Raw genomic sequence first — 13476 nt, 5'->3', positions numbered from 1 at the left:
AGTTAATTTACCATAACCTAGTTTATTTACCACAAGAACATGTAGGACTATGAATGTTTCTGTCAACACAACTTCATCTAAGTTATTAAACTCACTCTTTGTTTAAGTACAACAAAATAAATGTAATATAGGTATAATTTATCTATTACAAGAATGTTGTTTTGTTACTTTAACCTTTTGTTTGTTTTGTTAGGTTACCTCGCAAGACGGATATTGAGAGAAAGATAGAAATTTACACATTCTCTGCTCGAACTAGACAGTTGTTTGTCAGACTGCTAGCTCTTGTAAAATGGGCCAACAGCGCTTCAAAGGTCGACAAATCTGCTGTAAGTATTTGATTAAGTTTACAAAATACCAGTAGTTATAGGAATGGTTTAATAATCTGTTGGGCTGAATTTGAATTCATTTAAATTTTCAAGATGATTTTAGGGTTACCCTACGCCCTACCTGTTGGGATACTGCCAACAAATTCAATCTTAAAACTAATTAATAATGGCTAGTTTTAAGTGCTTTTAGCTGATTTTTACTGTAACACTTAAATTATAATTTAGGTACCGGTATTCCATTACTTAATTCTAAATTAAATAGGTAGACCTATTTAATTCCATCCAGTTATGACCTTCCGTAACTAAAATTTTATTAAAATACAACTGACTAACTGATTCAACTTCCATTTTGAATAAGTCAAAGTTTGTTAAGATGTCTTGAGGTTGTCAAAACACTGTCCACATTGAACACGTAAAATTTACTAGAAAATTATTTTGCTAAACTACCGTAGGCTTTGTATTATAAGCTACCTACCATTTTAATTGAATGGACTGATAATACATTTCTATTTGACAAAATAACATTATAGGTAGGTGTGTAGTTTTAAGTTTGTGGTTAGGAAAAGTCTCATATTTGAGGGGTTATTGCGGTCATCATCAATTTTTGACTGGTCAAAAAAAAGTTTTCTTGATTTTCAGGATTTGAAATCTTGACTCCTGAGCATTGTAAACACTTCTTTTTACATAATATCTGCAATAATTCCACATTGTTAACTAACAATCACCAATAGTAGGTACACATATAAAACAATTGTTATTTGTCTGTTGGCAGCACATCATGGCGTTCCTAGACAAACAGTCCATGCTGTTTGTGGACACGGCCGATCAGCTGGCCCGTATGGCTCGGGACACGTTGGTCCAGGCCAGACTACCCAACTTCCACATCCCTGCGGCAGTCGAGGTTCTCACCACTGGGACCTTCTCACGACTACCCTTGTGCATAAGGGTATGTTGTAAAAAGTGTGAAAGTATCTCATATACCCGTTCCGTACTGTATTGGAATTAATTGATAGGTAGGTACTAGTGGACATGTTGCTCGAAATCGAGCAATTGCAAAGAAGTAAGTAGGCCTAGTTATTTAAAAACAAATGTAAATTAAAGTAGTAAATATTTAATTTCAACAAAATCAGTAAACGTACCCAATGTGTTTGTTGAATTGAAAAATAAATAACAGCAATTAAATTATACAGCTGATAAAAATGTAAACAAATATGTTCTTCATAAGGATAACATGTGAACTTTCAAAGCCACTGGCAGAGCCCAAGGGACTTTTTCAACAATGTACGGCCAGTTTGCAAATATACGCGACACGCTCTTTCCAATGAGACATCAATGGATAAAATCGGTTAAGAAATGGCGGAGGAGTTCAACCGACAAACTTTGTGTTCGTGTATTAATGATATAGATGTGATTCCACTTTTGGTTTAATGTTGTGTCAAGTTAGGTTTGGCTTGTGTACAGATTAACCTCTTGAGTGCCAATAATTCAAAATAGGCTGTTAGACACTAATCACTTTTAAGCTACACCTCACACGTTCAGTACTGAAGAAGGGTAAAGAATGTGTAAAAAAAACAAATTTTAAGTTACAGTGGTAAACATTCCCAACTGATTTTGAAAATATATTAAATAGGAGAATTAAATAGCTTCTATGTTCTAACGGTTAGGGCCGAATTCACCCTAAAATGATAGTTGAGTGATCTCTAACGACCTACTCTCTGAGGAAGTTCTATGTCAGAGTTCTTAGTATCAGTGTACCTAGAGATGTTTTGTGTCCTTTTATTGTGTATCTGTTAGCCCCTGGACTCACTTATTCTTTGACAAGCTAGATGAACTCTAGGCCTATTCTGTTTCTAAAAACTCCTTAAAATGATAATTGGTATTAACTTGATGTTAACAGCTCCTGGATATCCCTGATCTTTCGGAAAACTCCTTCATATTTTTAGTTAAATGTAGATTTAGAATAGATTTTCTGAACCGTGATTCATTAATGCTTTGTTAAGTTTTTTGTTGAGGGTTCAAACATGATAAGTGAAGTTAGAGGTAGATATGAGTTGTGCATTTAACCACAGTAGTTTAATTTTACGGTGAATTGTGATGGAGACATTAAATCAACAACTTTCGTCTGCTTACCAAAGTCTGTCTTTTAGTAACGTGTAAATATTATACTATTACAGGTCTCTTAATTTGCCCATGTATCATTAAATGTGCATTGCTTATGAATCTTATGAATATTTCATGGATAAAGTATGAAGTTAAGTGTGTGTGTGGGTAATGTCCCCCAAAAACCCCCAATTTATGGCTGATGCTGTAGACATTATTTTAAAGTAGGTAAACATAGTCATACTGTCTACTATCATGAATTATTACTTATCTATATTTTCCAGGAGAGGATCGTGCCACCTGATCCTATCACTCCTGGAGAACGCAGAGCCACTCTCAACAGACTGAACCAGGTTATCCAACATAGGCTGGTCACAGGCAACCTACAACCTCAGATGAGGAATCTTAAGGTTGGTATTGGCTGGTTGCAAAACTTCAACATGTCTAAAACCCAGTTTACATGGCTTATTGTAACTGTTAATATTTTGGACATAGGCTCAATAATCAAACCTAAACTAGAGGGGAGAGGCCTTTACTAAAATACAGATTCTGAAATAGGCCTCTAGATTTGAACATTTAAGCAGTCACTTTTTGTGGAAAATGCCTTTAAATACATTTAAAAATGTTATGCTAAGGCCTTGTCAAAGTAAGAAAGGCTAATCTGAATGGGGGATGATTTTCTCTGAGGTTATATTTCAATGCATCCTTTGTTGGGTAAAAAGCTGGAGCCTAGCTTTGATCATATATGGTAAATGGAAATGAATAATTCGTTCATGTATTCTTGAAGATGGAAGGATTATGTAAGTCCTACCCTTTTTGCATGAGGATATATGGGTGCATATGTGTTAAAAGCAGGTGGTCGTTCTAACAAGAATGATCAATTAAACACCCCATTTTTGTGGTAAGAAAACCTTGCCACACTAGATTTTGTGATAACGGGTTTTTAACAAAGTAGTGCTAACTTAAAGAAATGCACTGAAGCAATTTCCGAAACTATTTTTTCTTTTGTGCAAAACTTCATGTCGATATACTTACAGGGTTTCTTAATTTTAGCATCTTGTAATCAGGGTTACAACAGAGATGCGAATTATCTTGCTATTAAGGTGCATTAAACTAATAGTTTTGGATGGTATTGTTCCTAACATTTCTTGTGTCCAGATTGACTCTGGGCGGGTGACGTTCCACGTAGAGCATGAGTTTGAAGTCTCTCTCACTTTGATGGGGGAAGGACCCAACATTCCCTGGAGACTGCTGGACATTGACATTCTTGTGGAGGATAAGGAGACAGGAGGTGAGTAAACCTGGGGGCCGAGCTTTGCTCAGTTTTCGTCAGGAAACTAGGTTTCATGTTCATGGATAGGCTACTAATAGATGATTGTCTACGTGTTGTTTAAGTAAGACGCATGTAAGTTTAGAGATGCTTCTTCCAAAGTGATCTTTATAGAAAAGTTTGATCCAAAACTTGAAAAAGTTATCTTTTAATTTATATTTACAAAAATTACTGGTAACGTTCCGAGAGAGAACAGTTTTCCTGATCTCATGATTGTTAAAACAATGTTGATTAAAAGAAGTTCAGTTGGGTATTGAAATAGGTGGATAGTTCACTGTGAAGAATAAAACCAATCTAATTGCTGCCATGTCATTTCTAAACAGACTGTCCCACTTTTTATCAGTAAAGGTAGCAAATTAATTCAGAAGGCCTGGTAAAAAAAAATATTTTTACATTAGGTTGAAGGTAATAATTTAAATCAACGACCAACTAGTTTTTGTTTACACCATGTTTACAATATGTGTTAATTTTTACAGGTTATCATTTGTATTCAACAATTATTATACAATTATTGCAAAAGCTAAGCACTGATTGTTTTAGCAAGGCAGCAAATTTGAAAATGTTTAAGTCGAGATAAGTTCACTGTACATTGTGAAAAATTCACTTGTTATAAAGATGAGAGATAATATACTGTATAAGACAGTGTTGTATCAGTTTTATCATCAACTATGTGGAACTGATAAACTGTATGAATTTATGATCCGTTATCTGCAATTCTTTGATCAGCATTGTACATGTTGATTTATTTACTGAAATTAAATCAAATTATGTCTAATAACACTAAAAACATATATTTACACCTATAGGCCTACTGTTTACTCGGCGAGACAGTAAATATATTAAAAATGGAATATGGTGATGGATTTCAATTGGAGTGTGTGTAAATTTAATTTTTATTCAATATTCAATTATATTAATACTTAAAAACAACGGTACTTATTTTATTATATTTTGCAAGAGATTTTGTTGAAATGTGTTGAAAAACTGTGTGACAAATTTATAGCAATTGTTATTAGTTTGAATAAACTATTTTCCTGATGATGTAAAAGCAGTTTTGTTATTCACAATTTAATTTATTCTTCTCTTCTTTTGCAGATGGAAAGGCCCTGGTCCACCCTATGCAAGTACAGTACGTTCACCAAGTTGTACAAGCTAGACTGGTGGACAACCCCAACTTCCTCACCGAGGTGTACAACTGTCTTCACTTCTTCTGTCAGTCTCTGCAGCTGGAGGTCAGCTTCCATTGTAGTTTGCCAGTTTATTAACAAAAGAACATAGTTCTGTGAGCTAGTCACAAAGTGTGCCAAAGAGTGTCTGCTGGTCATGGAAGTCGTGAATAGATTAAGTCACTGATTTTACTGGTCTCAGTTGTCACTGAAAAGTAACGATTTCCATTTTAAGATTCCAAAAGTCACAGGAAAAATCAGGCCTAACCAAAATAACGTTCCCCAGATCATACTTAATTTGCTAATGCAGAATCAATGAGAGTGGACATATTTTAGTAGTAGGCTCAAATTGTTACAACACAAAATATTTTATACAAATATACAACCATTTATACAAAATATTTTATACAAAATATACAAACATGACATAGGCCTACATGTCATGTTTCTATCTCATGTTTAAGTCACTGAAAAATATTGTCTTATTAGTAGGAAAGGTTGTGCGTTTTAACGTCGTCCTTCAAAGTCACTGAAACTTATTTTGATCAACTGGTAGACACCCTTTAGTGTCTAAAATAATCAAAAGTTAAAGGTGTAACTTGTTATGTTCTTAAAGGTGAAGAGTAGCACACAGTGATGCAATTATTGTTGAAAGAGTTCAGAGAGGTTATGTGCCTTGAAAAATTCTTGTTTGTTAATAGCGAGACAGATAGTTTGTGGGTGTGCCCAATATTATTTTAATGTGCATGACTGCATATATTAATTTTATTTTTAATTCACTAGTTACGGTAGTTAAAATATTTTGGTTATTCATCATAACTTAAACTGTTTGTTACTATCAATTTTTTTTTTTTAGAATCAAATTAAGTGTATTTGTGTTTTATTCATAGTTATTATAAATTGTACTTGTTTTTGATGAAATTATGAATCCAAAAATTGAATGCTTATTTTTATTTAGACATTAAATTACCATAAAGTTTTAGTGGAAGTTTATAGCGACAATAGTTTTACAATTATTTTTTGTGTTCAAAATGTTGTAAACAAACATAAATTATGCTCTGCTGATTTATTACTCGGGCATTGGTGTTAGGGTGTTAGTACGGTGCTAAATATAAATGATTTATGTTAAGATTGATCTTAATTCCTAAACAACAAGACCACATTGCTGAAGTTGCAATCAATACCAAGATTCATGATAGTGTACTTAGATCTTGTGTGAAAATCAATTCAAGTAATTTTATAAAAGTAAATTTTTCACTAAGAACTATGTAGTTAAGGTGTTTGCCATTAGTGTTTTTCTTTTTATATTGACTAAACGCTCCCATTGTTTTCTACCATTGAAGGTATTGTACTCCCAGACTCTGAGGTTATGCAGAGACCGACTGGACGGCCACATTCATGTAGATGAATACTCTCCTGGAAAATGTCTGTCCATATCATACTGGCGGTGAGTAGCATTTGCGAACCTTGGACTAAAGCTCCTACACTATAATAATAGTAGTTTCATAATTAAAGTTTAGTAGTTGTAGGTAACTAACTACAAAATTAGGGATTTGTCAGAAACTATCAAAAGTTTGATATTCGGCCAGCAAGTTTCCAGCTCCAAAAGTTTTCAAATTAAAGAGTTTTGCAGTTTCGGTTTTGAAACTGTTGACATTTTTGTTTTGTTTACAACACCATTTACTTACTATGCTAATGGAGCAACAGCAAACAGATAACCACTAACACTAGTAAATTATATTCTGAACTTAACTGTAGTTAGGGATCGGTTTTGATCAGAAATAATTTTCAAACCATGCTTGGGTCAAGTCATTTATAATATAGCCTACATGCAAACGCCTTGATTTTATAGCAAAATGATGTTATCACATTTTGTTATCAATTGTTTTCAGAGCAGACCAATTTTGGCCTGAGATCAGAAGGTCAACATTTTTCACCTGATCTGACCCAAAGTCAACATGATTTGGATTTTAGGCCCCTACTGAGTGTGTATTTTTGTTCAGTGAGTTGACCTCCAAGGACCCTAGATCAGAGCTGGGCTACAGACTGACTGTGATGGTAGACACGCATGATCCTGCTCGGCCACTCTCTGTGGTCCACGTGCCTACGCTCGGCAACAAAGTGGGGCTCAGCACGGAGGTATTTCTCTTTCATTCTATTTACGATTTTCATCTGGATTATTTCCCCCCCTTCCTGTTTTCTTTTCTCGATCGTATGTCTAGCCAATCACTTAGCACATCTCAGTGGTCTTTATTTTTGAAAGTGTTAATCCATAATTAGAACACCATCAATTTAAATAATTTTATGGATGTGAAATAGAGCACAAGAGTTTTATTTAAGGATTCGAGTTAGAATTGCCTGACTGGGAAAAATCCACCTAGGCTCAAGAAATACCAAACTTGACACCACAAAACAATTAAAATATCATTAAATTATCATAAAAAATTGCAATCTAAACTTTACTTGCATAGGCAGCGTTTTTAATGGAGAATGGTTTTTACTATTTCCCATCCACTATTGAACGTAACCTAAATTTAAATACATCACTATTTTTAATTTCTACTATTTCCTAGCCACCATTGGACTAAGCCTTTTATGGTTGAACAATGATACTGTGAATTGTTTTTTTTTTCATACAGTGTAAAGTTTTTGTGATTCTTGTGCCATGGTAAACATTTGCCCATTCAGGAAAACCGGCTATTCTAAAAAAAAAACACACTTGGTAACATTTTTTCAACACTGTATACTGTATGCATTTGCAATATTTAGTTTGTTAAGTCCATTATGTTTTGTCATGTTTTGGTGTCTTGTCTTCCTATTTGCAGTGATATCATATGTGATAATTGTTTTCAGGAGACAGAGATAGCTGATAGAGCCATCCGGTCAGATCTTTTGTCTATGGAGCGTCTGCTAGTTCATACCATTTACGTCCGCACCAAGAGCCGACTCTCTGATCTCAAGACAGAGCTACAAACCATGCTTAAGGATGTGGAGTGTGAGTAGGCCTATATCTAGCTAAGAGCAAGGTTGGTACTGTCAGGGAAAACCTGGAAAAGTCAGGGAATTTTGTTGGTCTGGAAAAGTTAATGGAATTATGAAATAATTCTTGAATTTCTCCTGATAGACAACCTTTTTACAGATATGCTACATTTTTCTCTTAATATGTTTTTGTCAGGGTGACTAACGGCAAAAAGAACGACATAAGCACTGATGCACATTTTTATATCGACAGTTAGTTATCGGAACAGGGGAGGAATCCATATGTATAGTAGAACCTTGATAACAAGACCCTCAATAACAAGTCACTCTTGATAACAAGGGTCATTTTCAAATCCCATTCAATTCAATTCAAATTCTCTTTATTCATTCACAGTACAAGTTTTATACAATTAATAGCGTCAAATAAATATAAAGATGAATTATGCCATACTTATCGCTAAAACAATCATTATCTTTACAAAACAAATGTTAAGCTTAAGAAGACTAAACAAAACAAAATTAAATTAAATCATCTTTTTAAATTATAATTTATGATTTCTCTTGAATTCCAAAATTCATCCAAATAATACAGATAAAGATATAATGAAAGAAGATCATTTTCCAATCTTTATTTAAAAACAACCCTTGAAATTATTTTACCACTTGTTATTGCAAACCTCGATAAGAAGTCAACCTAAATAACAAGTCTAGTTCTATAATCCCTATGAGAGTCTTGTTATCAAGGTTCTACTAGTTTGAAAATAGTGATGGGTTGATTCCTGAATTGGTCGATTCCGATACCGATACCGATTCTACAACTTTGGTTTCGATTCTCGATTCCGCACTCGATACCGATACCTGTTAAAAATTATTATAACTTATGTGTGCTTATCGCTATCCCTATAAATAAAGGAGCATGTTATTTTTATTTAATCTTTATACAATAAAATAACTGCATTGCTATTGATTAAGGTTACATAGATTGGGTTAGCCTATAAGGAAAATAAGATAGGCTACTTCAAGAAGACATGCATTTTAACATATTTTATTAAATTAAATTTAAAATTCCACAAAATTTAGCTAACAGAAGTACGGTTTGGTTCAAGTATGTTGTTTATTGTAGGTCAACTACAAGGTTCCCCTGCCATACTGAGTGTACCAGTGCTGCAGCCGTGTTTGAAGGCTGAGAGTCTGCTGATCACTGTGGACACACACACAGGCATGTTGCAATGCCACGTACCTCAGTACGATCCTCCCATCATACCTGAGCTGCAGACTGGACTCAACACCGACCACTCGAGGATACCTACGCTCATCAGTGAACTCAGGTACCTACGATTTATAGGCCTTAGATGGATTATTTTTATTTATTTGCAGTTATTATTAATTATGTTTATTTACTTCCCGTAAATTATTTTGTAATTCCCCACGTTCTACTGCATGCACCATTGCTTTTAAAAACTCATCACCCCCCAGTAACAGGTGTACGTGGTGGTCTTATCGAGCCATGGTTTATCATCCTATTATCTCTATATTTTGCCGTGTTAGCTTATCTTTAACATAGGCTAAACCCAATAAATAGTTTGGAAATAATTTCTTCCTAATGTTACCTGACAAAGTGGGCTTCCTTGCACTGATTATAGTATGACAAGTTGCTAATTGATGCATTTACTTGTACTTTTGCCGCACTAATTTTTTTTTGCTGCACTCCAGTATTCCAACCAAATAGCACAAAACAGTGCTTTTATTGGGCACGTAATACTTGTAGGCTAGAAAATAAGTCAGCAACACTTAAAGATACTATATGACTACGATCAGCTGGTGCAGCGTTTCCCATTTCGTTCAACGCTTGGATTTAACCTTACCTAAAAACGTGTTGTAGGCCTACAGTGTTTAAAAGACTAATTATTTATAATGATTTAGTAACTAGGAAAAATATAATGTGTAACACGAGTGCATCGAGAAACTTTCCACACTCGCCTGTAGCTTGTGGGTAAACATTTCTCTCATATGCAGCTAAGTGCCACTTCCCATACTAGCTACACAATTAACTATTGTATTGGTATTTGTTCTGAATACGATAATGAACATCCTCTGTTGTATCACAAAGCTGTAGAAACTATGGTTGCTTCATAAAATATAGTCTGGTATGTGAACTTTCAATCCATAAATATTTGTCCTCATCTATTATTGTATTTTAACTATTGCTTCTAACTTTTTAAGTATCAGAAATATAAAAAAAAACTAAAGAAGCATAGATTTTTTTATATTTTTTTATTACATTTTGGTAGCCTACAATATGTTCACAATGACTGAGAGTGATGTTTGGAATGTGTAGGTACTGGATGACCCAGCGTAGATGTGAGATGACTCTACAACATCTGCCAGCCACCCCATATGAGAGACTGCCTCTACTGTTCCATCCAGACCATCCCCTCAACAAACTCTCCCGTCACAGGATGTTTGTCAAGCTCCACAAACATCCCAACGTCATTCTGGTCAGTTAATATCCATCATGCTTTATATAAGTTGTGAATTTTCCTCTCAGAACATTCACATTTTACATTGTATCACATTAGTCTTGATTGGACCTCCACCTGTGGCAAGGTCGGATAACTTGGAAAATTGTAAAAACAATAGTAAACGTGTTAAAAATCATAAAAGGCCTAGTAATTATTAGTCCCCTGTCAAATGTACATATACATGCTCCCGTGTGCTCCTTAATGAGGCAGGTGTGGGAGTAGTCTTAATCTCTTCGTTTGACCTTGGAGAAATACAATTTCGATGGTGGCACTCTTAAAAATGGTGCCTATGAACACTGTGGATAAAAACAAAATGGCCGCCGTCGCAAACTTCTTTTCTTACTTATATCAGTAACCGTTAGAGTTATGAAAGAATTGTTGATACCAAAATGTAGCTATTTCAAATCTGCACAAAAAAGATTGTCAAAGTTTTTATGTAGGATACACCACTCTTTCATAAAACATAATTTTATATTTTTCATAAATAAATTAATCAGGATGGATGTAATGTCCCAGGACAGTTAAATATTTCAAAAAGTAATAAAGGGCGTTTCAGTAAAGTGGTTCGGGCTATGCAGATTCAAATTCTATGTGCAAAAATAAGTCGAAAATGCAGTATAACATTTTTTCGATTTCGGCTTAGTTTAGCCGTAATCCGCCATTTTGTATTTTTTTTTATTCTTAACTCAAAAGCTCTTGGAGATATTTTTATGAAACTTAGTATAAACTTTAAGTCTACAACTATAAACATTCTCCGAAAAAATCTTTGATGAGGCTCATCAAATTTCAAAATGGCGGGCATTAAAGTTTTTTAAAGTCAAATTCCATGAAAACCAGCTATTAAAACAAAATTTTGCAACACATTATTTAAAGTCCTTTTTATTACAAATAGAATGACACTTTATTTGCGAAAATCGGATAATAAATAAAAAAGTTATGTAACTTTTAATATGTTTTAGTCACTAGTTTCTATGGAATTTAACTTTGTGGCAAAATTACTGCCATTTTGATAATTACCATTAATAATAAAAGTAACATAACTTTTTTATTTATTATCCGATTTTCGCAAATAAAGTATCATTCTATTTGTAATAAAAAGGACTTTAAATAATGTGTTGCAAAATTTTGTTTTAATAGCTGATTTTCATGGAATTTGACTTTAAACATTTAAACGGCGGCCATTTTGTTTTTTACCCTCAGCGTTCAAACGCACCATTTTCAAGAGTGCCACCATCGAAATTGTATTTCTCCAAGGTCAAACGAAGAGATTAAGACTACTCCCACACCTGCCTCATCAAGGAGCACACGGGTGTACATTTGACAGTGGACTATATATTCATTCTTGATAAAAACCTATTTGACGCTATCAGTTTATCTTTTATCAAAATTACTCATTTTTCTCTGTTTTTAATCCGTCATTACAAAATACTGGAACTTAAAATAAAAAAAATACACTACACCATAATTAGGCTACTGTAATATAAGATAAAGTTATATTTCGTCCACTCATCCACAGATCTTGTTTTACACTATAACATAGAAGACGTAAGGGTAGCAGAAGGGTTTGCAGTTATAACTAACTACGTAGTAAACTCATTGCTTATGCATGAGAAGTAGCAGTCAAGTGCACGTCTCTGCAGTCGCGCGTAACTACAGTAAGGGGCAGCAGAAGAGGTTGTCTTGACGCACTTGCCACATTGTTCAATCATACTCAGCATGCAATATTATCGCACATGTTCGTCATAGGGATATTACAGAATTTCGGATAACCTGTTGAGACTCTACTGTATTTGTTAAATGTTGTCAGTTGAGAAAATTACTGAAACTTGTTAAATGAACATAAAACATTCCGCTTCAAAGGGGTGTATATGAAATTTGTATTGTGTTAAAGATAAAATTATGTCTTACATAAAATAAGTATTATTTCTCATGTAGGTTGTCGAGATTAAAGAGAAAGAAAGCTTACCTTGTGAAATGGAATGCAATTTCTACTTGGCTGTGGTCAAACATTCCTCGATTGAAGATAGCCCTCATGATGATACCATTGAGACGGAGATCCCCAAAATGTACCTCAGGGTACTCACACTTATAGAGTTTGATACGTTTGTGACGACTCACGGGCCTTTCACGTCAGTTGATGGTAAGTTAACTTCTGTACATAGAGTGAAAATTCTAGGCTCTTAAATTTTTGTTCGTCTTGAGTTTAATCTTTATAGTTGTGAAATAGCTTTGATTTCTCTTTTGTAATGCCTTGTCCTAAAGATATAGAGCACAACATATGCCAGTGTTTTTAAGGATGTAACATTGAAAATCAGGCCGTTAAGTGGCCTTAAGGTTTTTTTTGGGAGACCATGCATGTACCTGAACCAGAAAGCATCCACTCTGGTAAAAAATACAAAAGTAAACTATATTAGGCCTATACACAAAAACTAGAATATTTCATTGCCACTAACAGCATTTTCAACCATGCAAGGTAGGAAAATGGTGACACCGAAATATTAGAATTTTCATTAATTAATTTAAAACTTTTGTGTTTGTTGTGCAAGAGTGAACTCTTTTATATTCACATAAGCCTGCTTTCCTAATCAAATGTATGTGAGTGTCAATTATATTTGAATCTTAATTCATTTTCCACAATTTGTTTTATCACAGAACAACAGAATGAGAAGTGTGGGTCGAAGCGCAAACAAGGAGGCCGTAATGACCCGTCCAGTCGGCGCAGCAAGAGTCCGGCCTACTTCATACCAGAACTGGCGCATGTTGTGGCCCTGTGTGATGAGAGGATACCCTTTGTCTCTCTGGCGCAAGAGGTAAGCCTGATGATGAATTATAATTGAAACCAGATGCTCTTGAACGAATGACAAAATCCAACTCATAAACTTTCAATAAGGACAATAATTGAAATACTTACTCTTACTCCCATGGCCATCAATATTCTAGGTGGTATTTAGTCTCACCATCTCACCAACTAAATGCTTCCTTTCCTTTTTATCCTCAGCATCTTCTTCCATGACTCCCATCTTCCTCATATCTTTGAACACTTCATCTATATT

At 34.4% G+C, this 13476-nt stretch overlaps 1 protein-coding gene across 1 annotated transcript in view; it reads left to right on the top strand.

The window, feature by feature from the left end:
- LOC128989852 (mediator of RNA polymerase II transcription subunit 14-like) overlaps positions 1-13476 on the top strand; it is a 45133-nt gene that overhangs the window by 5942 nt on the left and 25715 nt on the right. Inside the window, exons 3-14 of the mRNA XM_054411931.1 lie at positions 194-326; positions 1099-1272; positions 2711-2836; positions 3585-3717; positions 4852-4988; positions 6266-6369; positions 6926-7061; positions 7776-7917; positions 9025-9233; positions 10244-10399; positions 12359-12563; positions 13076-13233. Coding sequence (XP_054267906.1) covers positions 194-326; positions 1099-1272; positions 2711-2836; positions 3585-3717; positions 4852-4988; positions 6266-6369; positions 6926-7061; positions 7776-7917; positions 9025-9233; positions 10244-10399; positions 12359-12563; positions 13076-13233 — 1813 coding nt within the window. The remainder of the gene's footprint in view (positions 1-193; positions 327-1098; positions 1273-2710; positions 2837-3584; positions 3718-4851; positions 4989-6265; positions 6370-6925; positions 7062-7775; positions 7918-9024; positions 9234-10243; positions 10400-12358; positions 12564-13075; positions 13234-13476) is intronic.

Source organism: Macrosteles quadrilineatus, unplaced genomic scaffold, assembly GCF_028750875.1.
Source record: "Macrosteles quadrilineatus isolate MER2022 unplaced genomic scaffold, UCM_ALF_1.0 Scaffold_3__2_contigs__length_128488019, whole genome shotgun sequence".
NCBI lineage: Eukaryota > Metazoa > Arthropoda > Insecta > Hemiptera > Cicadellidae > Macrosteles > Macrosteles quadrilineatus.
The sequence above is the reverse complement of the archived record's forward strand: the minus strand, read 5'-3'. Positions and strand labels throughout refer to the sequence as shown.